Consider the following 24,841-nt stretch of genomic DNA (forward strand, 5'->3'; position numbering starts at 1 on the left):
CCTCTGATGCGTACACACTGAACACTTCCTGCTCTGGGAAAACAAACCAGCTTATGATGAATATAAATGTTTCTGGAGTATGTGCAAACAGTATACTTCTGCCTTTTTCTTCTTTGGGAAGCTGCACTTGAAAGCCTGCATGATTTCAGCCACACAGATGGGCTATTTCCTAAAAGAAATGAAGCTGTGTGGGTGAGAAAGACCGTGAATAAACATGAACATGTCTCCAGTGTGTGCTGGATTTTGTCATTGGGTAGTGTCTCATTGCCAAACAGGGAAGAGCAGTAACATTTTTTTGTTGCTACTGAATCAGTGCAAATTCATGCATGAGCAATAAACACAGATTTGTGTCATTCTCAGTAACGGCCCCACAGGTTGGCAACAAAGGACACCATGGCCGTATAATCAACCAGTTGTGAACAAAGGGTGTGCACTGCACACACACACACGTTGCACTTGTATTATGAAGGCATAGGCAGTGGCAGGCTGGGGCCATTGTGCAGGGAGGAATGGTAGAGGCCACCTTGGCTCTGGACATGGGATTGCTGGGAAAGCAGGCGCACTTGAGCTGGCCAGGCCAGCTGCAGGGCTATGGAGGCTGAGAGGTATATGGGCCATGGAGGAAAGGATCCCTGTTGCTGTGGGTAGAGACAGAGACTCCCAAGTGCTGCAGGACGCTGCCAGGTTCCTAGAGAGTATAGACATGTTGGAACCTCGAAGCAAATGGTGGGATACTCCTTTCCAGCTTAGAAAATCAGACAAAAAAAGTGATTCCGAGGGAACTCTGACCTGCCTTGGCCGCCTTGACCTCACTATTTAAAACTGTAGTTTGTATCCTTTCTCCAGCACTTCCGAATTTCTTTTCCCATGACTTAGTGTGCAATTCACTTCTGTATTATGCTCATTTTTTGCTTTCCTAATTTGAATCTGAGCTCCTGGAGAAATGTGATTCTTGTCTGTTCCATTGATGGCTGAATTCACAGTGTCAAAAACACTGCTGTGTGCATAGTACGTGTTTAATAAATGTGTATTAACTACATAGAATCTATGAGCTCCCAAATTACTGGAACACTCCATGCTTTGGGGAATCCCTAACCCCATTGTTTGGGTAAAATAAAACACTTAATTGTACTTCACATAGAAGGCCAAAATGCCTTTTTCTCTGTTAGACAGATAACAATGAAAGTTAGCAGTGAAGAGGTGGTGGGAAAATACATGTTCCACTTTAGGATCAAAGTGCAGATTCCAGTGCCCAGACAGCTAGGAGACAGTGTTCTTCCTAGCCTTTTGGGGAATGGAAGAAATTTGTGGAAGAGATGACAAGGACCAGAAAACACTGCATCTGGCCAGCACCCTCCAAACTGTACACAGCAGCTTCTCCCACCACCATTACCACATCCTCAGATGAAAAGTCATTCCCTTTGGTTCTGAATGCTGGGGCTGGGACAGGTGGCTGGACCAGGTGGCCAGACCAGGATGGGGAGGAAGAGGCGGAATGGCACAGAGAGGTTACAGGGAGTCATGATTGGAGGTGAACACCTGGGTTTTCTCTTAGCAGAGAGCCCGATTCACAAAACACGATGTGCCACTTTTTCCAGACGTATTTTTAGTTAGACTTATTCCCATGTGACATTTTGCTAATTGCTGCTGTTTTTGATGGGTCACTTACATCAAGGTGTTCACAGAAAACTTTTGACTATATTTATTGTTGCAAAAACCACAAATGGACTCTTAAGTGAGAGTGTTGGGGGAAGGCTCTGGGGAAAGACCCGTATTATGTATACTGGCAGGGGAAGGCATGCTTTCTGCTCCCCATCTGGAGTAGTAGCCAAGTTTTAAAATAACCCATGTGAGATCCAGCATCGGCAGAGCCAGAGTCTTGGGTCTTTTGGGGTGGAGGAGTAGTCCAGACTCTGGTCATGCTGGGCTCCAGTCAAGGAGTCAGGGATTGGGGTCGGCTTCTGGGAAAGATTCAAGTTATTGGAGCTCTTGTCACACAAAACTCAATGCTCAGTGTAGAAGAGGCTCAAGGTGGCAGAAGGGTTGGTGACTCGATTTTCAGGCTCTATCCTTGTAGGGAACTGGAAGGTGAAATCTGGTCCAGCAGGATCTTTTCAGTGATTACTTTGGACCCTTCTTATCTGGGCCAATGAAGTTTAGGATGTGGGAGGGGTGGAGAGAAGGACAGGAGAGAGGAGGGGAAGGGGGAGGGAGGAGAAGGAGGAGAGCGGGGAGTGGAGGAGAGCAGAGAGACTTGTGTGGTGGCAGCAGAAGTGGTGTTGTGGATGACATTTTTGAGACCCAGATTGCAGTTTGCTAATGTTAAATTCCAGGAAGGAGCTTTTCCATGTAAACAGCTCTTTCTGCATAAGGACACCCAAAGGCAGGCCATACCCGATGCTCAGGAGGGATGGACAAGGGCCTGCTGCTCCTGTTTCTTTTGAAATATGACCCAGAGTGAAGCTAAGGTGTGAAGCTACAAGGTATTTGAGGGGGAGGTATACCCAGATGTTCCAGATGTTAGGTCTTTTAGTGGAACATTATCAGGAGACTGTCTTTGATAGTAGAGAAAAATCTTAAATACCTAAAATTAATTCTCTTAAAACTCAGAAAAAAAAAAGGGTGAGAACTCTTTGTCTTTCAGCCCACTCTTTCAAACTTGCCAAAGTAAAGTTTATATTTCACCAGGAAGTTTTTGGACAAAAACAAAATCTCAGAAGGATTACATCCTACTTGAAAAACCAAAATTATCAGGAAGGTATCTATTTTTAACATTTGTGTCAGGGTCAGGAAACAAAATATACATCATGGCTTTTAGAAGAAAAATGTGCTTGGTGCCCTGAGTTTAAAGTGTTGGTTTTCTTAAATTTTTCCTTATGGCACCTAAAGGTGCAAAGTGTTGTATGCCATTCTGGCCGGGAGGAGGAAGGCATTCAGCCTGCTGAGGGGAGATGCACTTCCGTGTTGTCCAAAGCAGCTTCTACCTTCAGGGGTGGCCCCTTCACCTGTGCGGACATCAAGCTCCCTTCTGGTATTCTGGGAATAGATGGTTTCTGACAGTGACCTTCAGAGTCCCCTGCTGCACCTTGTGTCAGGGCGGAGTCCAGCATCAATGGCCTGGGGCGGTGCATTCTTGGCAGGTGCCTCTGTCCCAGTGTGCTCAGCTCATTTAGAACTTTGGCTCTGCCACCAGTATCTTGCTTCCTTGTGACCTCTGAGTTGTTGTGGACTTGAAGCCCCTGACAGGGTGTTTCTGGAGTCTCCAGCGACCAACATGGGGACAGCTGGACAGAGGGAGCTGTAACCGGTAAGAGTCACCCTCAGCCTGAAGATGGGAAAAGGCCTGGGACAGCCCTGTCCCTGTCTTTGCAGCAGTGACAAGGATACCTTGCCTTTGGGCTGATGCAGTGTGGGGAGAGTCGTGCACGTGCATGTGCAGGAAGTGGAGTCGGGTCTCAGACAGTCCTGGCTGGCTGGAGTGTGCGCCAGATAGAGAGAGGGTGTCAATGGCATGACATCGGGTGGTCAGGTCTCAGGTTTGGGCTGCAGCCACTTGCCCCCCAGAAGCATGCGGGAAGGACTTGGGGCCAGCACTGAGCACAATGCTGAGGGGTGGTGTGGTCCCTCCACATCCCACTGTGGGGCCCAGAGGAGCCAGGAAAGAGTCACATTGTGTTTAACTGCTGACTGCTTGGCTTTTGAGGGACATTGGATGTCTGCTCCATTACTGGAAGATACACTTCTTTTCTCTTTCCTCGTTATGTCATTCTGAGAAAGAAACAAAACTGAAGTGCTTTTTCCTACTCTGTGTTCTCTGCTCAGCACAACACTTCTGACAAGTATCTCCCTCCTTACTATCCAGTCCTCTAAGGGGTAGCACACAGTTCTGAAACTGTCTACCCAAAGGTAGTGTCAGACCCAAGGTTAAGGGACCCATAAGACTGCTCCCCGATTTAGATGCCAGCAACAAGTTATGGCACCTACCTGCACTTTAGGCCTGTGGACCATCAATCCAGGATCCTGTACCCGCTCCTTGGATTTCATTGATTTGCTGGAGTGGCTCAAGGAACTCAGGGAAACATTTTACGTGTCTGCCAGGTTTGTCACAAAGAACACAGTGAAGGGTACAGATGAGCAATCAGATTAAGGGACACACAGGGCGAGGCCTGGAAGGCCCCAAGGGCAGGAATTAGGGTGCATCCCTTCCCCAGCACTCAGTTGTGTTCATCAGCCTTGACAAAGCCCCAAGCTTGTGGTTTTCTTTGGAGTTTCATTACCTAGGCATGTGATGACATTGCTGGCCCCTGGAATCAACTCACCTTCACCTGGAGGTTGCAGGATGCTGCTGAAAGTAGAAAGTTCAGCTGTTTGGTCTCAAGCAGCCCCTGTCCCACCCAAGAGCTACAACATTCAAACAAAAGATGCTCCCATCACCCAGAAATGGTAAAAGTCTGGGAGCTGTGTGCTAGGAACCAGGGTCAAAGACCAAATGTCAGAACAACAAATTCCCCTAACAATTCTATGAGAGATTGTGTGTGTGTGTGTGTGTGTGTGTGTGTGTGTGTGTGTGTGTTGCTGGAAATTAAGCCCAGGGGCTTCATGCATGCTAGGCAGATGCACCACCCCTAGCCCTCTACCAGAGGTTTATCAACTGTGGTCAGAGACCCCATATATTTTTATTACATCATACTCAAACTCGGTCTGGAAGTTGTTCTTGACTCTCCATACGGTATGGATTGAAGCCTAGAACATGAACTCTTGTCCTTGAAGTGCCATTTCACATTCATGTCTTCCTGCCAAAGTCAGAGCTTCCCACTTGGGGTGGGATGGGGGACACAGCTGAACCCCCAGGCCTCAGGTTCAGAGTCCCTGAGGTACTGTTGGATTCCTCTTGCCCCATCCCCAGTCGCTGAGCAGCTGTGCGCAGTGGCTGTGGGGCCAATGCGTTTGGCAGCTTCTCTCCCAGACCCTGGCTTTGTGCCATGGGAAGATCTCACGCTTCTTTTCTGGCCTTCCTCCCCCACCTTCTCTCTGCCTCTTGCTACTTAAGGGCCCTGACCTCTTTGGTCACCCCATCCCACAGGCAGCCACGTGTCACCAAGACATCAGGACAGTTAAGAAGCCCTTCCCTTCTGGATGGAAATGTCAACAATGCCTTCCTGATGATGCTTGTTTTCTGAAGACACACATAGACTTAGGCATTTCTCCAAATAAATGGGCAGGTTGTTCTAAGAATCCTATCCACTGAGGAAGGAAGGGAATGAAACAGAGAACTTTCCCTGGAAAGCTGAGAGTCTGTGTGTCCCTAGTCTGATGACCTGACCTCGGTGGTCTCAGCGCCTTCATTCGGGACAGTAGATGAATGGTACTCACTTCATGGGGGCAGTTGTGAGGACTGGGGGGCAAATGCTGGCTCATGGCAGATCTTCAGAACTTGAGATTCTTTCTTTCTCATCTTTCTCTTCAAAGGACCTGCATGTCTCACTGTTGGAGGTGCAGCAGGAGAGACTCCTGCCTCAGAGGGGTGGGGACTAGGCTGTCTCCAGAGTCCTGCTGATTCTGCAATTCAGACATTTGGCTTTTCTTGATCTCCCACTGTTTGAACATTGGGATCCCATTGTGTGTGTGTGTGTGTGTGTGTGTGTGTGTGTGTGTGTGCAAGAGGAGGGATGGGAGTCATGGAGGAGGGAGTCAGGAAAGATGCTGTTGTCAAGGGCAGCTGAGCTGGGGAGCAGGGTTCCACTTCAGACTAGTTCGGCCCATAAACTGGCTAGATTCTGACAAGGCCCTGTCGCTTTTGGAGAGAATGAGCTCCCTATAACTAAAGGTATTCAAGTAGTGGCTGCAGGGAATCTGGCAGCATTGCTGAGGAAGAGAGGCTGGGTTCAAAAAGGTTCTTTCTGGTGCTGGAATCTCATAATCATGGATGCCATAGCTCTCCAAGACTTCCGACAGCCATGGTGGCACACGGTACCCTCCATTGGGTCTGGGGCAAAGACTTGGATTGCACTTGGGCTGTATACTCATCTCCTGAATAAATAAAAATGGTTCACTAATTGTCATTTTGTTAATAAGAGTAGGGATTTTAATAGCAAGAGATGGATGTAAAATCATTGTCCATCCATACAGAGTGTGATATGGGTATGGAGAAAATCTAGGGGAATAGAGGTTGCCAAGAAGCAGGCCTTTACTGCAGTGCTCAGATGACACCGCCTGCCATTCTTTCACATCTCACCTCCCACATGCCAGGCATGGTGCTACGAGGTGGAGCTCAGTGGAGACTCTGTCTGCAGACAACAAAGTCTTCCAAGAGGCAGTGGCAAAATGGCCCTGCAGGGAGAGACAGAAACCTGGGATGGGTAGATGTGTCATTTTACCAATCTGAATTTAAGCATGGCGGGGGAGCTTATTAGAATTTAAATGTAGTCGTTTTTAATCTTGCAGAGTTACAGTGCACACATAACCTGGTTATAGAGAAGGGCTGGGCCATTAAAAAGTGGCTCCAAAAGACCTCACCCTGTGGCCTTGGAAGAAGGGTGGCTTAGCAGTGTAAGAGGGAGGGAGTGTACTGGGGACCCATGGCTTGTCTTAGGACCAAGAATCCATGGGATGCAGCAGCAAGGGCCAGGAAGGAAGCACAGGGGAAGTGGAGGCCCTAATTTGGAATCAGCAGAGCAGCATGGCTGATGTGGAATAACATGGGTCAAGTGTCCCCGTGTTACAGGACCAGGGCATCCATGTACATCCTGGACCCATCCTCCTTCCTTCTCCAGTGCTTTCTTCCTGCAGCTCTGCTGCCAGCTCCCTTCTCTGCTCTCACACACTAGACTATTCCAGTGGCCAAACAAAATACTCCATCATTGTCTACCTCTAAACATGGCCGGTCCTTCCATGCTCCCTCAGCTCTGCCTCAGGCCCCTCCCTCTCTCTCTTCAGACCCAGTGCAGTTGTCTCTGCAGCTGCGCTGGAGCTGGGGTGACCTTCTTGCCCCACACCCACATACTCATCCACACTTCTCCAGACTCATCTTTCTTGTTTTCTCTGCAGCATTAAAGAAAGTTGACTGCTTTCTTGGATGCTAAATTCTTCCCAGATCCATTTAAAATTTCTACTGTGATTGATCATTTTTAATCTTTTTTGCTGCTTCTTTTCTTTTCCTCATTTTCAAATGGTGGAATTATGATTGTTTGCAGTGCTGGGGATTGAACCTAGGGGAGCTACACCCCCAGGACTTTTTACATTTATTTTCAGACAGGGTCTTGCTAAGTTGTGCAGGCTTGGCTTGACCTAAAGATCCTCCTCTCTCAGCCTCCCAGAGTGCTGGGATTATAGGTGTGCACCGCTTACCCAACTTCAGATGGTAGAATTATTGAGGGTGCCAAACAAGGACCTCTTCTCTACCAAACTCTTTCTGTGGGGAAAGGCTTTTCTCATATAGTGGCTATAAATATATGTAAATATAAGTGCTGACTTCCACATCTTTATGTCTAGGCTTAGTCTCCTCCCTGAGCTCCAGACTTGGTATGGAGCAGCCAGCTCAAGCTCTCCAAGTGGATCTCTTGTCTCAAGCAGAGCTATTGACTCTGCTCTTCCCAACAAATCTGTTTCTCCCACAGCACTGTTCATCCCTTCTGTTCCCTTAAACATACTTGCTCAAGAAAAAAACCCAGCATGCTTTGGAGGAGGCAAAGGGAGGAAAGAGGTGGTGACTCTCCTGCTTTTGATTCCTTGCTTTCCCGTCATCAGCCAGTCTGTTGGTTTCACTTTACTCTATCTGCCTTGTTCTTTCTTCATTGAGTAATGGTCTGTGTTATTTAAATGCTCTTCTGTGGCTCTCTTCCCCTTGCCACGACCCACAAACCTTTTGATCTTCCTTTTCATCGTCACTGCATCCCCCTGTCCATACTGAACCAAGCCACACTGACCCTTTTTCTATTCTGCCAACCCACTGACCTCATTTCCACATTAGGGCTCTGGGACTTGCTTTTCTTTTGGTAGAAATCCTGACCCTTGGCTTTTTGCAGACCCGATTCTGTCTTATGTTCTAGGTATGAACTTCAATCTTATCCTCTCAGGGAGCCCTTGCTACCATTTATTGAAAATCGAGCCTCTTTCCCCCAGTGTTATTCTGATATCACCTGTTTATTTCCTTTGTAGCACTTAGAATTTTAATTTCAGTGCTTAAATCAAGTGAAGTATTTCATTACTTGCTTTACTGTGCATCTCTTCCACTTGAATATAAGCTCCATGAAAACAGGAACTAATCTTTCTTGTTCCTCATTGTATCTATATCCTTAGTAACTTGCTGGGCATATAGTTGGTGTTTAATAAATATACATTGAATGCATGGTCAAATTAATATAAGCATCCTAGTAGAAGGCTCCCTATATTCAGGAAGCTCTTTTAAGGTGACGATACTTGACTGCTCCCACTCTTTGGTAGATGGATCTGTGTTTCTGCACAGGACAACTAGCCCTGGCTAAGGCTTGGGTGATGTTTGTTATCTTTTGTGATGGTCTGTAGTTTCTATAATGAACATGCATTTCTGTTGTACTATGGAAAAATTGTTTTCCAGTCCTTAATAAACAGTAATAAGAAGAGAGGAAAGAAAGAAAGAAAAGTGTAAAAGCGATGAATTTGCAACCACACAACTTAAGCAGGCTAACTACTTTGTGGGTGACTTGCTGAAAGGTTGGGGAGCAGAAGGAAGGATGAGGAGGGGAGAGGAAGGCAGGTGCCAGGGAATAATACCACCACTGCCAATTTGAGATGGACCAGTGTGGGCCTGGCCTAACATTGCTCCAACACACACTTCCCATGCGCCTAACCTTGGTCATTGCCAGTGTCCAGCCTGTAGTAGATGCATTTTCTTGGACTGTCTTTTTTGGACTCTGCCTCCCAGGGGTTCCTCCCTGGAGGCTTCTTTGTGACCAAGTGACCTTGTCTTTCAGACCACAGCAGAGAAGTCACCTGGTGCCTACTTCCTTCCTGAGTTTGCACTGTCTCCTCAGGGAAGTTTCCTTGAAGATACGACGGGGGAGCAGTTCCTCACCTATCGCTATGATGACCAGGTAAGGACACTCGAAAAGGACTTAACCTTGGCTTTGCCATATGCCCAGATGCAGGACACTGGGTCTTAAACACCTCCAAAGTAAGCATATTTTCCTGTGTGCACTGCTCATGTAATAGACCCTTAGCACTCTCCAGGATCCCAAGGCCCCTGGACAGCTCATGCTGCATATAACTTCCCACATTGTGTGCAGCTCCAGTTTGGGTTGGAGTATTTGCTTGAGAATCACTTTTTTTCTTATTTCTATTTCATAAATATCTGATGGGTTCATTCATTTTAGCAATCACTGAATGTATTTTGTACTGAAATTATCCAAAAGTTCTCATTCTGATTCAGCATTGCTTCCTTGTTCTCTTGGCTTTTATTTCAATTTCTTTCGGCTTCACCAGCATTTTTCTTTTCCAAGCCGGTTTTCTAGAGAGGAACAAAGTGTGCATGCCTCTGTGTGTGTGTGTGTGTGTGTGTGTGTGTGTGTGTGTGTGTATGTGTGTTTAAATAATTTCATGAAGGCTAACCAGAAAATAAGGCTTGGCTTGGCTGATGCCTTAACAGCATTTAAGATTATACAGGCCTTTGAGATACTTACAACTCATTGAAACAGAGAATGTTCAGCTATGCCAAATTCAGAGGTTTCCAGTTGAGGAGTCTGAATTCCTGATGCACTGCAGCACACCATGATGAGATTGAAGCCCATATGGGCCCTTGGTGGATCCAGCAGATCTTGGCACCTACAGGCCCAAGGGGAGACCAGGAGCTGGGCATGATTACCTTGTCACGGCCCACGATGGTGTGGAGAGAGATGGCCCAACAATTGAGGCCAGCTGTGCTGCCCTCGGCTGTGTAGTTGAAGGCCAGTACATTCTGGTTTGATTTGGAGAAGGCCAAGTTGGGGGCAGATTACAGCACTCACAAGAGCAGCCCTGAGCAGTTGAGTTTGCCAGTGTGGTAGATGGGAGATATGACTGCAGGGAAAGGGACCCACTCTGGGGCTGGCTAGAGGATCAGAAGCTAGAAATGAGGTGGGAGGAGGACTAGAGTCCTGAAGGGCATAGGAGTGGATGCAAGATGGAATCTGGGCACAGGGCCAGTGGAGGCAGTGCTACCCAGGACGGAGTGTCTGCTCAGAAGGAAGCACTTCATCTTGATCTTCAAGGCTGCGCTCTCACCTGCTGTCCCAGTCATTTTCCTCATCACAGAGATACAATACCTGACACAGCTTAGAGGAGGAGAAATTTATCTTGACTCATGTTTACAGTCCATGGTCAGCCAGCTCCAGGGCAGAAACGGTATGGCAGAGGGACAGAGTGGAAGGGAGCTGCTCAGGTCATAGTGGCTAGAAAGCAGAGAGGCGGGAGGAGCCTGGAGGGAGATGTCCCCTTTCAGGTCACACTCCCAGGGACTTGCCTCTCCCGATCAGACCCCACCTTCTACTGACAAATCAGCTGTAGCCGCCCCATGGTCCCGTCACCTTCCAAAAGTCCCACCTTGAGCACATGGAGCCCTTGGGGGATATCTAGATATAAATTGTGACACCTGTCTTAGCAGGATTACCCCTGCAGCTAGGGTTGGGGTGCAGGGCAGAACTGTGACCCAGTCTCCCCTGTAGGCAGGGGTGAGATGAGACCATTTTTTTTTAAGTCAAAAATTTCAACATCCAGTCATTTTTCCAAGTGACTTCAGGAATTATTGTGTATATAGTTACTTGGGTAACTCTGGGGTGGATGCTAATTTTGTATTTGCCTAATGTGCCCAGGCATTTGTGCCCACTTGCTAATAATGTCTAAAATATTATTAAGATGCTGTCTTCCTTTCCCTGCAATGGATTTTTTAGACCATCTATGATTTATGGCTCTTTATAATGCAGGAATCAATGATCTCACAGATTTTCAAAGGAGAATTTAAGAAAATGAATTGAGAAAGATGAGAAAGAGTCTTGAAAATATTGAGCTATTATTTTACAATTAGAGTGGTTATGCCTTCTCTAGGTTTTACAGATACATTAAATTTATTATAATAACAATATAAAGAGCTAGAAAAAGAGGAAATCAGGCACCTTTGGTTTTTTGTAACACAGATTTTTAAAAGTGTGTGGCAAGCTGTGGGAATTTCACCCGAGGACATGTTGGTCCACAACACCCCAGGGATCGGCACATGAAAAGTCTCTGGGTCTTCTCACTGCAAGCTTCCTTTATGGGAAAGGAACAAAGACTGAAGACAACAAGCCAATGAAAGCACCCCTCCTGCCTCTCTAATAGCAGAGAAAACAGGCCCTTGTGCTAAAGGAGGTGTGCCTCCCAAAGGAACCTCAGGATCTAAGGGGCCAGGGACTGTTGTTATCCCAGCACCCAAGCCACAATTCTCCTCCACAGGCCTACCAAGCAGGTGGCCCTGTAATGACAGGGAGCTTCCCAGGCACAGGGAAAATGATAGAACCAATCACATTTATCCAATTTGTTTTTTTAAAAAGGCCCTTCTGTAGTGTATGACAAACATGAAGATCAATTAGAAGCCAAAGCTCTGGATCAGACTGCTTTGCATTTAAGTCTGAGTTCTGCCATCTTCATTGCTGTTTGACTTTGGAAAAATTACTTTCCCTCCCTGCATCTCTGTCCCCTCAGGTGTGACGAGGAGACGTGCATGGCCACATCTCTTGTGGGAGTGTTTTGAGGACTTAAGGAGATAATTCATATAGGTCTCCCTGCATAGTACTGTATATTATTATTACTATTGTTTTCAAACATTCCATTCTGAGAATGTCAGATACACTTACGCGAAAGGAAAGAAAGGAGTCTATTTTCCATTTATATCAGGGAACCCTATACAACATTTAAATTAATTTTTATTGAGGTCTAATATGCATGCAGCAAAATGCATACATACCTAAAGCATAGAATTTGATGAACTTTTAAATATTTCTACTCCTGTGTAACCTATGTACATTACCCCATTCAAGCCTGTCCAGAAATCAAACCTGTCTAGCACCCGGAGAGGCTCCCTGTCCTCCTTTACAGTCAGTGTCCCAACCCAAGAAGAAGCCACTGTTCTGCCTCCTGTCACTGTTATAGATTGGTTTTGTCAGCTTTTTATTCTTAATTTTATATAAATGGAATCATGCAGCACGTACCCGTTTGTGTCTGGCTTCTCTCACACATCATTATGTCTGAGAGACTCAATCAAGTCCTTGGATCCAGCATAATATAGGATGTAAAGTCTAGCAGTCAGTCGTACTGTTCGGAACAAATTGTCTAATATTGGAACAAACTGCAGCAGGCCGGGTGGCAGGCAGGGTTGCTCCTGCACGGAAATTCCCAGATTGTCCCTGTGAAATTGGAAGGGCGGCCCCGCAGAGGTTCCATACCTGGTGAAGTGGAGGAGGGGGGCTTTTATTTTACCCCAGCCAGCATTCCCCAGCCGGAAGTCGGCACAGGGCCAGGGTGTGCTTTCCAGACAGCAGCCTTGCGCCCTGGGTGCCCACCTACAGTCTGCATCCACGCATGCGCCGGAGGTGCTGTCTGCAAAGCAGTGGCCTGAAGCCAGACTTTACAAGGTGCTTAGACAGTGGAGGCTGAGATCTGGTTTCTAAGCTGTTTGTGCAGACGTGGGTTCACTAGGGTCTTCCTCCCTGTAAAATACTCATTTGACACAATGGGAAGCAGGTGGGAGGTGGGGAGATGTCAGCTTTCTTGGACAAATCTTGTAGGCCTTTTAAAATTATTTTATCCTGGGCATATTTTCACGAAGACCTTCAGGTCACCCTTCAAATGTCTCCTGGATTAGGTGCCTGGAAAACTAATAACCTAGAAGCTGGTAAAGCACAACTGTGATGTAGGCTGTGTTTAATGAGACACATAAAAGCCACACTATAGATTATTCAGGGAGCCGAAGCAGCGTCTAGTGCAGCCAGCTGGGGAGCAGTGTGGGTTAGTGCAAACAGGACCAGCCAGGCAGCTCCGGCTTCCTCCCATCGCTAATTAGCTTGTAATTTACCAGTTACTTGACATCTCTAGACCTCAGACTCTTCCACTGCTTTGAAAAACAAATGGCCACACTTCATGATCAGCACTCCTTCCACTCCAAAATAGCCTTTTCTTGAAACTACAGCTAGAGTATTCCACATTGCAGGGTGTTAATTGGATCATGCTGATGGACCCGGCCCTCTTGCCAGCAACACAGTGAACTTTTACTTAGGGAATTACAGAATTTTACAGCTGGTGCAGACTTTGGCCCAAGCATCCCATTTTACAAGTCAAGAAGACAGAGGCTTTATGAAAAGGACTTACTCAAGATCATCCAGATGGTTATTTGAAGAACTAAGACCATTGCACTCCAAGCCCCCAGCTCCCCTACTCTAGGATAAACCTGGCTGTTTCTCTCAGAAGAATTGCTTAGAAAATTATATCATTTTTGAGAAAAAAATCTTGATTCCACTGTTATGGTCTGTAGAGCATTGGGGCCCTTATTAGACCACAGAGAATGAATTCATGTTCATGGGTTACTTTATTGGCTCATTCTCATCTCCTTCAGGAATGTGGAATTAGCTATGCTAGCATCTTCTAAGCACATCGTTCCTCAGTTTTCAGTAGAAGTCACAATTTGTTCAATGTAGGCAAAACATGTTAGCTGCAAGTAAAACAGTGCCGACTTTGCATTGGGAAGCACATGCACAGCGCACACTCGGATGAAAGTGACACCCCCCCTACACTTGGGTAAAGGGAAAGCATTAGTTTGGGACAACTGGCTGCAACTGTGTTATTAGCCATCCAGGGCTCCACAGAGGATTCTTTTGTCATTCCTTATAGTGGTTTTGGAGTCTTGGCTCACTGAGTACTTGCTCATAGGCAAATAGCTGAATGTTGGCTGGTCCTGTGGAGCAGAGTCTCAATTGTGCACTTTGTCCTTTGTCCCACCTCTGAGTAAGACAGTGTTTGAAGAGTGGCACTGTCACTGTCTGCCTAGGTGTCTTTCTGGAAAAGAGGGTGATGCCAACTTTGTCCATCTCTGCCCTCTATCAGCGCACTGAGGACTTCAGTGTGGAGCTCATTGCAGATCCTCATTTCCACATCTGTGGCAGGGTTAGTGCTTCTCAGCAAAGCATCATTTAGCTTTTAAAGTTAGGAAACTTTTGCTTAACTATATTCGTTCCTTTCTTCCTTCTTTCTTTCCTTCCCTCCTTCCTTCCCTTCCTCCCTCCATCCCTTCCTTCCTTTCCTCCTCTTCCTTCCTTCTCTCCCTCCCTCCTTCCCACTGACCCCCTTTCCTTCCTTTTCTCTTTTTTAGCACTTGCTAGGTGTAGAGAAATGTGGGCAGAATGCCATCCAGACTTAGTAGATCTGACAGAATGGGCTTCCTCCTCATTGGCAGCCACAGGGTGATGAAGGAGGAGCAACACAAACCAGCTTAGAAATGTGCCTTGTTCTGTGGTCCTTGACTTGTCTTTGTGTGTGTGCACCTTGGTGTGAGGTTGACCTTGCCACGTTTAGACCGTGAGGCACCAGGAGGCAGGAAGAGTAACGTGAGTTCCAAGCATGTGTGGCAAAGCTGAGTGTTTAATAATGGTGGGTTCTGGTTTTCCAAGAATTAACTCAGGGCAAAGACCACTCAAGTAAGCACAGAGCCATTTATAAGAGAACCATCTTGATTCCATGTCAGAGCAGTTGGACAGATGCATTTATCTAGAGCCCATCATCCCTTCCCCCTGTGAACTCTTCTCTCTTGCGTAGATTCCAGGGAAGCATCCCTGTCTAATTTAGCGTTCTGTCTCTTCCTGGCCATGTTTGAGTGGATTCAAGATTTTTCTTGATTTAAAATGCTTTTACTTATATTGTGATTTATCCTTGCTTTCAGTGACCGCTGATTTTTAAGTTCTTACTGTCCTTCCTTACCCCCGCCCCATTCTTTATGGACTGGGGATTGAACCCAGGGCTTTCTCACTGAGCTATAGTCCTACCTCTTTTTTTATTTTTTAGTGGATCTTGCTGAGTTGCTGAGATGCCCACAGTGGGCTCAAACTTGTAATTCTCCTACCTTAGCCCCCAAGAGTGCTGCGATTACAGGTGTGCCCTACCATGCCCAGCTTCTCTTACTCATTTTTAACCTTTAAATTAACTTGTGATATCTTTTTCAACCATTCCCCCCACCTTAAATAGACATCTTAATGTTTAAGAATTTCAATTACTTTCTTGATGTCACATCCAGATTCTAATGCACATAATTTTATTTTGGTACAAATCTGTGCTTATAAAATCCTAAGGCAGGACTACTTCATAGACAGAATTACAGTTGATTTTTCTTTTAGACGTTGCTGACTGCCTGTTTATATGATGTCTTGTTTCAAGATGGCTTGCCAGTTTGTGTTTTTTATATTTCTTTTGTTAAGGAGGTAGAGGGCTGGATGTGTGGCCCTGACAGGCATTTGGAATGGTAGCATATCAGAGTTGAAAGGAGTGTAGGGTACTGGCTTTTCAGGTGAGGAATCTGAGCACCAAAGAGGGAACAGAATCTTTTCCAAGATCAAATAGCCAGGCAGTAGCAAAGCCAAGCGCCTGTTCTTTGCCCTTAAGCTCAGTTAAGACATTTTTACATCTAATCTGTGGGCAGGAAAAGTATGAGAGAAATGTTTGAATGAATTTTTAAAACTAGTAATAATAATAATACATTAATAATGAAGTCTTTGTGTAGCCTTATTCCTGAACTTCTTTTAGATGCCTTTTTCTTATGCTATTATGCCAGACCTAATTTTCCTTTTCCCTATTTAACTATTGATTTATGCATTCTTTCTAAGAAGAAGAAATCTGTTCACTGTGAGTACATCCTTCTCAAAGTAACTTCTTCCGAACTTTTCATGAATATCCTGGCCAGGAGCTTCCTTGTGGTTAAACTGTTGGCAGGCCTCAGAAATATCACTTGAGGCTTCCAGCTTATTTATGTAATAGTTTTTAGCTTGGAAAGTGTATACCAACTTCTGGAATTCCCGTTAAAGGACAATGGGCATAGCCCTTTGGCCTACTGAGTTTTACCATTTCCTTCACAGATCAGAGTGAACTACATATTTGTTCTCCACATGGGGGACTTGTTGTGTTGTTGCTGTCTGGTATGTGCCATGGTTTTAAGCAGCAATTTGAGTGTGCATAATTCATTCCTTTGTTAGCTAATAATCTAGTCAAATGTAGTTATGCTCCTTAAATATTCCCAACATTTAGTAATCTGACGAGAAAGCAAGCTCATGGAAGAGAAGAACATATTAGTTGGAATGGTGTGTATACACACTGACATTGAAAACTCAACAGTGATCCTGTTCTGGTTGACTTCATTGTGTATGAGTTCTGAATATCTTGTCATTGAGCTTTTCACAAATTGTTTTATTCTCAAGAATAAAAGAGTTGGTCTGTTCATAAAGGTTCAAGATCCAACTCCTAAGCTATGCAGTGTTTGTCTTCTAATACTGTCTTCCTAAACTCATTTTTGGGCTAACGGTTGCTTTTCTATAAATCACTTTAAACTTTACCATCCAGTACTCACTATTTACCCCATATGGTGAAAGTGATTTTTAAAAAAATCCAGTCTTCATTAAAAAATCTCATACTGCAGTCAAGCATGCTGGAAGGCAGGTCTTGTCCAGATGATGCCCTTGTTTCTGTCTTCATATCATCTCACAGTGGCCCAAAATGAGCCTTGGAAGACCACAGTAAAAGAGAACATTGTCTGCAGCGTTCATTTTATGACCATGCCAGGCCTACTCAAAGATTCCCACAGTCTTCAGAAACTCTGAGACTAGGTCATTTTGAATAATTCATTTATGTCACCCATAATTCCCAGAGGAGTGGCAGCAAGTAGGCTCTCCTCTCCACATCCCCTCTTTTCAGCCACCCCTGCATGCCTCACCCTGATTCCTCCTGTTGTGAACTTTAACTTTGACCCTCAGACTACTTTCCATTGTCCTTTCATGCTCCGCAAAGCCCTATATCCTGACTTCTCATGACCAGCATTAGTTGAAAGCTGAACTTGGAGCCGTGGAGGCTGCTCATGCCTTACAGTGTAGCTAGGATGGGAAGTTGACCTCTAAGTCCCTGCTGCTACCTCCTGGCTGGTTTTCTCCTCTCCTCTTAATGCTTCTACCCTTGTGGGGCACACAGCATCCATCTAGATCACTGAGTTGAACCTTCAAAGTCTTTATGACTCAATCATAATGTTCTCCCTTTCCTCCAAAACCCACCTGTAGACAACCCCATGCTTCAGTCCCTCTTGTACATGGACCTCTCTGGCTACCCTCATCTTTCACTTCAGCCACCCATTATAAGTGTCTAGCTTGGACCATGTCATTCTTCAAATCACTCTGCCTTTGGAGGTATTAAATTCCTGTAGCCTCCCTCCAACCTCAGTCCCCTCTCCTGCTCACCACTCCCATGCTCACTCCTGCTACATGCATTCTTTTTTGACCCCCAAGAGACATTCAGTTCTCTTTCCCTTCAGTTTCTCTGGGGGTCCAGCTAACTTCAAGCATTGCCAGGTCTCCTAACCATGTGGGGTCTCCTATCACTGTTAACCCTCTCTCACAGGCAAAGTTTTTCTGGGGACAAGCCTAGTGGAACCCTGTTACTGGATCTAAACAACTTAGTAGCTTTCTCTCTTATACTCAGATGACCTTCTGGGTGTACTGAAGATCCCGACCATGAAATATGCCAATCAATGGTCTGTCCTCAGCCCATGTGTTATTAATGTTGTCAGCTATCTTGGGAAAATGCATGGCTTTGGACGTGAAACTGGACTTTCAACCCATGTGCAGCCCTTCTACCCTCAAACTGACCATGAGGATAGACGATAATAGCAGGTGGAGTGCTGGATGGAAGCACTTTATGTCTTTCTCTTGCTCAGGCATGAAGCAAAGGTCCACAGAGCTAAAAAATAAGGGTGAGATGATTTGCTAGCCAAGCAAGAGAGAGTCATGTCAGGCAAGAAAAGACTTCCTTGACTCTCTCCAGGCTGAACTGGAAGGGTAGACGTAGAAGTAATAATGGAATTTATTTCCTGTCACAGGGGATTTGAGGCATTAAGTTTTGATTGGCTTATCTGGAGTTGGGAAATGTTTCCTTGTGCTTGGCCAATGCTGGCTTGCATCACAGAAGTACAGGCACAGTTTGCAAAGAGGTTCCTGTGGGCCACGACTCTTTGGAGCTCAGGTCATTCCATGGATGCTTCTGTCTACACACTCTGGATTATGTTTTCTTGGATCTTGACTTTGCCCGTCTTGAGGGCTCTTCCCTCATATGGATGCCTATGGGCAGGTACAGAAGTATCTTGAAAGCATCTGTTGTGTTATTCTCTATGCTTAATTACCTTTCATAGTACTCATAATCTGAGTCTTATGTAAACCAAGGTAGGGTGACCAGCTGTCCTAGTTTCCTCAGATAAAGACAGCTCTAGTTTCCTCCCCACCTCTAAGCTTGTACTTTACTGACCATGCCTGGGTTGAGATTCTCCAGTAAGATTCGTGGTCCTTCAGGTGCAGGTGCTACTGTACTGTATTTTGTGAGGCATCCCAAAGGCAAGTGGGACACAAGTGTGTGGCTCATGGGATGCCTAACTTTAGTATTCTGTCTGCATTGCCAACCAGCGACTTTTCAGGTCAGGTATTTTTAATGAAGTTGTATTTCCCTTACTTTCTTCAATGGTAGCCTTTCAACAAATTGCTTAGGATGGCCCCTCTGATTTTTATATGTTCTTCCTCTCTCCTGCTGTTGTTCTCCATCTTTGTTCATCTCCAGCTCAATTGTTACTTCCTTAGGGAAATCTTCCATGATACCATCCATATCTTAACTTTCCCCTCCCTCCCTCTCTCCTTCCCTTCCTCATTACTGCCCTTTCTTCCTTCCTTCTTCCTTTTCTTCCTTCAACATTCTGGGACCTTTTCCTGTGGCATTTTCTACGTCGATGGAGTAAAGGGGAAGGTGGGTGGGTTGAAAGCGTGCACTCAGGTCCCTTTGCGCTTTGAGTGCTAGTGCAGGTGACTTATTTATCTAAGCAGCAAATCTGATGGGGGTGCTGCATCATGATCTGTTTCAAGAAAATACAATCCAAGATTTGAGGTTTGGATCACTTTCTATTGAGCCTTCTCTCCCTAGGGCCAATGGTGATGGTCCAGGACAGTGACGGATGGGCCTTAATATTGCCTCTTCCCAGAAACCGTCTCAGTTATGTTCATCATTTTGCACATGCACAAATGCATGATTGTTTTGGACATGTTTCCAGTTCTGAAAGTTAATCATGTGTGGCTGCTCACATGGATGCATTGAGTTATGTGGAAATTAACACACATTATATACGGCTCCTTTCCCAGAGCTGGATATTGCTGAGTGAGTATTTTTCCATCAAGTCTTCTATCATGCCTTTTCCTCATATCACTGCCCTCTCCTCTGCTCCCAGTACAGTGATTCTTCTGCTGTCTCTGTCCCAGGCTCTGTGCCCCTGAGGGGCGGGGATCACATCTTCATATCACCATTGCCCCACATCACACTCCATAGCCTGGCACTGAGTAAATACACAGTGAAAATAGGTTTAACCTTATACCTTTTGTCAAAAACAGTTGGGACCTGGTGTTCTCCTCTGAAATAGCTCAACTCTCAGGCCAGAATTCAAGTCTTCACATAGCTTAGCCTTCAGTTCCCTTTCTTTCTCTTGGTGCCTATGCTGTGGCTACACTGCACATTATGCCTTGCCCCTTCGCCTGCCTGCGCCAGGCCACTGCATCAAAGCTCTTCATTGGCTGTGTCTCCTGAGATGCCCAATTAGTGGCCCCTTATGAGGTGTCTTCTCCCATGGAGCTTGTAGGAAAGGTGTTGGAGAACAGCATCTCATCCTTGATTATGGCTCCAAGGCATCCTCTGGGCCTGGCATTATTTACAAGGCTGTCTTATTTCTACAACTAGAGTCAGAGTGATTTTGGAGCGGGCCTGTGTGACTTTTCTGTGAACCCTTGTGGATACAGAATAGGCAGAAGATACGTTTTGAGGAATGACAACACTAGAAGAAATTCTAGTTAAAACTTTATTTTTGAGTTCCTTTTAAGGAATAAAGTCTTTAAGGTGTTGATTACCCGTTGTCACAATAAAGAACCTACCCTTATTTATTTGTATATATTGCTCGTGTATGCTTTTCAATTTTCTACTATCTACCTAGAAATGTGAGGAAATAATTCTTTCTTCTAAATTCTTTCTTCCAAAGGCCTGGGTGGAGAACCAGATTATTACTTGTTTTTGGACACTGCTTCCCGTTCTCAGCTCCTTTCACAAGGAGGGGCAACAACAGGGACAGTGCACCTAGAGCATTTGGCTGAATCCTGCTTTCAGTCCCTCTCCTCTGAGATTGAAGGTTAACAGGTTTTTAATTCTCCAGAGCTCCAAAGAGTTGAGTAAATTTTCTTTTTTAATCAGTACCTAATTCTGAGCACACGATTCCCATGAAATCTTGGATTGCAACTTTTTGTGCTTGACACACATTCTAATGGCAGCAGTAAGTTTAAGGAGTGAACATTCATTCCCCATTTCTCAGAAGATAAGGATTAAACTTTACAGTGGGCTGAGAGAAAAAAAACTACAAATACTATCATAAAACTTTTATAGTAACCTTATGACTGGTAGTAGGATTGACATTGATCTCTGTGTGGGTCATATGGGGTAAAAAAAATTGAACTATGTAAGATTAATCACCTGAGTTTCTTATTTCTGGGTATTCCAGGTAACCTACATTCTTGGTATGGGAGAAAGGAGGTACGAATAAAAGGGCATGGGGCATTGTAAAGTGTCCCATGATGTTTCATACATTCTAACATGAGGACATATGTGAGAAACATTGATTTAGTAATTGGTGATGGGACAAAGGGTCTTTCCCTTTTCAGGACATGCAGAGGTTAGTGTAGAATGTTAAACACCAAAATATTTTTATGACAGAAAGTTTGCCCTGCAGTTGGCATTGAGAGTGTTACCACTAGCATATTTTACAAGTCGAGTCTGTTTTGTGTTCTAACTCAAAGCAGTTTTATTTCCTGCCCTTTTACAGGATAGTACTTTTATAATGTAAGATGTGTCCCACACTCAACTCATTTTAAGACATGGATTTATAATGCCATGATTTGGTACCTTTAAATAAAATGTTTTGAAGCATGTCTTTTTCTTAATTTTGAGCCTTAAACTATTCCACTTGAGTGTTTAAGGTAGAAATGCTTTATTAAGCTTTCCAAATTTATATTTTCTAATATAAAATATTAGAAGAAGAAACCTAGCTAGGTATTATGATGCATGCTTGTAATCCCAGCACTCTGGGAAGCTGAAGTTGGAGGATCACAAATTGAATTCCAGCTTGGGTAACCTAGTGGCTTAGTGAAATTTTGTCTCAAAATAAAATATAAAAAAGAGCTAGGGACATAGCTCAGTGTGAAGGCCATAGATTCAATCCCCAGTACCACAAGGAAACAAAAAAGAAACCTAAAAATAAATGCATAAAATAATTTGTTCTTTCCCAGAGTCAGATAGTAAATATAAGAAGTCTTCTTTCTGTACAGTTTAGTAATTTTTATGTTTTATTTTTTGTCATTCTTTAGTTAGAAGTAGCAAGTGTACTTTTTAAGTTAGCAAAGGGCCTACCTGGGCTGGGACCGTTTGGCAGAACCATAGGAAGTTGCTCTGAAGTTCTACTTTGTCTGCCAGGTGTGATCTTGTCTTGGCCCCATTCCACATATCTCTGTTAGGCCTCACTCTTACCACACAGCACAGGACACCTTGTAAACAGCAGAGTTCATCAGCTACCCGACTAAATCCCTGACTCGAGCATTTCAGAGTGTCAGGTCTCTCAGTCACACTGGTCAGCTGCTCACAGGGAGGACTCTGAGGACTCCGAAGCCCCTTAGTGAGAGGATTTTGTAAGCATGGAGTCTTTCCCAAGGGTCTCCAAAAGAAATCCCTGTTCAACTCCTACTCAGTTATAATCCAGTTGGAGAGATTAGCCTCCTCCAGGAGATCTACGCAGTAGGGTGTCATGGAACCTAGAAAAGTCTGCAGGTGAAGAGAAGAGGACCTCCATTCTCTAAATCTCATTACGGTCCCACCCTCCAAGAAAGATTTACACCAAGCAGCCCAAGTGACGTGAAATACTAGATGATTTATGTTTTTAAGAGAATAACACTTTTATGAAGATAGCTTAGATTCGTAAGGCTACAGAGGCTAAGATGAGCCGGGACTAAAGCGATGAAAGACATAGTTTCCACATGAAATCAAGATACAGGAGGTGTCAAGCATTCTGAATTCAGCAGAGAACTGGATTGTTGAGTTCCAAAAGGAAAGAGAATAGATGTGAAAGAGATTGTAGTTATGTTGGACAGATTTCAGAGATGCAACCTATGTACTCCCAAAATAGAGAAGAGATCAGAGGGAAGAAATTAAATAAATGCTAAAAGAGATCTTTGATTTATGAAAGGTCTTTGTGAAATGAATCTAAAACCATCACTAAATATATATGTCAACAATGAGAGGAATTGCCTTCTGCTTTCAAATTTAAAATTAAGGAAGTTCAGAAATAAAATATTAAAATATATAGAAATGAATGTAAACTACATCCTGTGAGACTAAGTAATCCAAACAAACACTAAGAAAAGATGTTTTAAACAACAACAAAAAAACCTTAGACAATGTAAAACATTATTCTAAAGCAATAATTGATTAAAGAGGAAAGGAACAATATAATTCACACCATATAGAAAAGAATAAAAATGAGAATATTTATCTCAGAATTTATCATGTAAGTATAATTTATACTGAGGGCTAAAACTATAACCCCAATTACTTTCAATAAATGTAAACAATATCGTTAATAAGTGATATTGAAACTATTTAGGAAAAATTAATTTAAATGTTTCCCACATGCCAGAATAAATTCCAGGTACATTGAAAGTTAAAGAAAAATTAAATCATAAAAATACAAGACCATAGCAGTAAATTTTTCTCAAATTTCTAATGGAGATGCTTAATAAAACATGGAATGTGGAATGTGTTGATGGGTTTGACTACTTAGGACGCTTAAAATATATTGTTGAAAACATTTTAAATAAAAAATTAAAGTAAAATAATGTTTACTAGTTGTGATAGAATACTATATAAAAGAGTTCACCAATAGATAAGAATTAATGATAGTAGAAGAATGGGTAAAGAAAAATAATTTACTATCCTAAGAGGAAATCAAGTGATGGATTATCACAAAGGAAAATTCAGTTTTATTTATAATCAGTAAGTTGAAAATCTAAGCCATGATCAAATAGCATTTGCTATTTGCATTACTGCTTTTTGCCTAGCATTATTTTTTTTACAAAAGGAAAAATTAGAAAGCCCATTGCTAATACAATAATTGTGATGGGAGAGATGAGGCTAATAAGGTGCTTTTGAATACCAATAAGCACAGTGATTTTGATAGGCATTTTTGCAACATGTTTCAAGAGACTTAGAAATATCTCTAGTTTTGGATTCAGTAATTACTATTCCTGGGAATTCCCTCAGAAGAATATTTTAAGTTAAACAATGCTTTATGCAAAAATACATTGTTATTTTTAATACTTGAAAACCAAAAAGTATCTAAATATTAAACCTTGAAAAAATGGCTAAGTAAAATTATGAGATGGAGTATTATAAATTTTTATTATGTTTACATTTTTGAAATAATGCAGGAAATGCTAATATGCTATCTGTATGTTTAAAGATCAGGTCACAAGTTCAAATAGTAATTCTCTAATTTTGTTCATATGAAGACAAAAAGAAAAAACTCAGGAAATACCCCAATATATTAACAGTGGCTGTCTTTGGCTTGTAGAATTGTGGGTGTTTAAAATTTTCTTTTACTTTGCATTTTTCAGGTTTTTTAAATATGAGTATTATGGGTGTGTCTTGATGTCCTCCCAAAGCCTCATGGGGTCATAGATATGGCTTTTTGGGGGTAGCTGGATCTAGAGTGTGAGATGCTAGGATTAAGTGTGTGATGCTGAAATTAAGAATGTGTGATTACTAAATTAGTTCACTGATCGGTTTGGTATAGTTCTGGGTGTGGATAATGGGAAGGCCCACCTGGGTGTGAGTGCTACCCTCACTAAGGGCAGACCCTCTGCTATACACCCCTTTGTCATGCCACCCTACCTTGGAGCCGGACAACTTTTGTCTGAAACCTCTAAAAACTGTGGGCCAAAATAAACTTTTTCTTCTTTAACTTTGGGTGTTGGGTTTTTTGTCTCAGCAATGAGAAAAGTAACTAAGGTGATCAGTATAGATTATTTAGATCATTAAAATATGATACTCTTTCCAAGTAATGATAAAGGAGCAACCAAGGGAATACTTTAAAAGTTGAAGAAAATTTTAATAAGAAATGGTTATTAATTAAGAAAGGATTGAGGAATCAAGGCTCAGCACTTTATTTAGTAATGCCCACTTATTTTTATTTCTGGACTTGATTTCCTTTAAAGAACTTCACTAACACAGACAGATATTCTTTTGTTCAATTGTACTTCTCTAGAGACTTTGCATCCCTATGAAAACCACCTCTTCTTTCATTTATGTTTTCAGAGCAGATAAGTCTGCATGATCCAGCCTTGGGAGATACCTGTGTGTTTGGGGGTTTGGTTTCATGTGTGCAAGCCCACACACATCCACTCTACTCCTTATACATTTGGATGAAATCATGTTGTGAGGTGAATATATATATAGTGTATATAATATATGTTATATTACATATAGTATATTATAA

The 24,841-nt window shown here is 43.5% G+C and overlaps 1 protein-coding gene across 1 annotated transcript in view; it reads left to right on the plus strand.

Annotated features, from left to right (window-relative positions):
- Positions 1-24,841, plus strand: part of Adamtsl3 (ADAMTS like 3) — a 353,079-nt gene that overhangs the window by 38,035 nt on the left and 290,203 nt on the right. The window contains exon 2 of the mRNA XM_010621186.3: positions 8,952-9,071. Coding sequence (XP_010619488.1) covers positions 8,952-9,071 — 120 coding nt within the window. The remainder of the gene's footprint in view (positions 1-8,951; positions 9,072-24,841) is intronic.

The sequence above is a fragment of the Fukomys damarensis genome, unplaced genomic scaffold (genome assembly GCF_012274545.1).
Source record: "Fukomys damarensis isolate Sample0158 unplaced genomic scaffold, DMR_v1.0_HiC HiC_scaffold_7, whole genome shotgun sequence".
Lineage (NCBI taxonomy): Eukaryota > Metazoa > Chordata > Mammalia > Rodentia > Bathyergidae > Fukomys > Fukomys damarensis.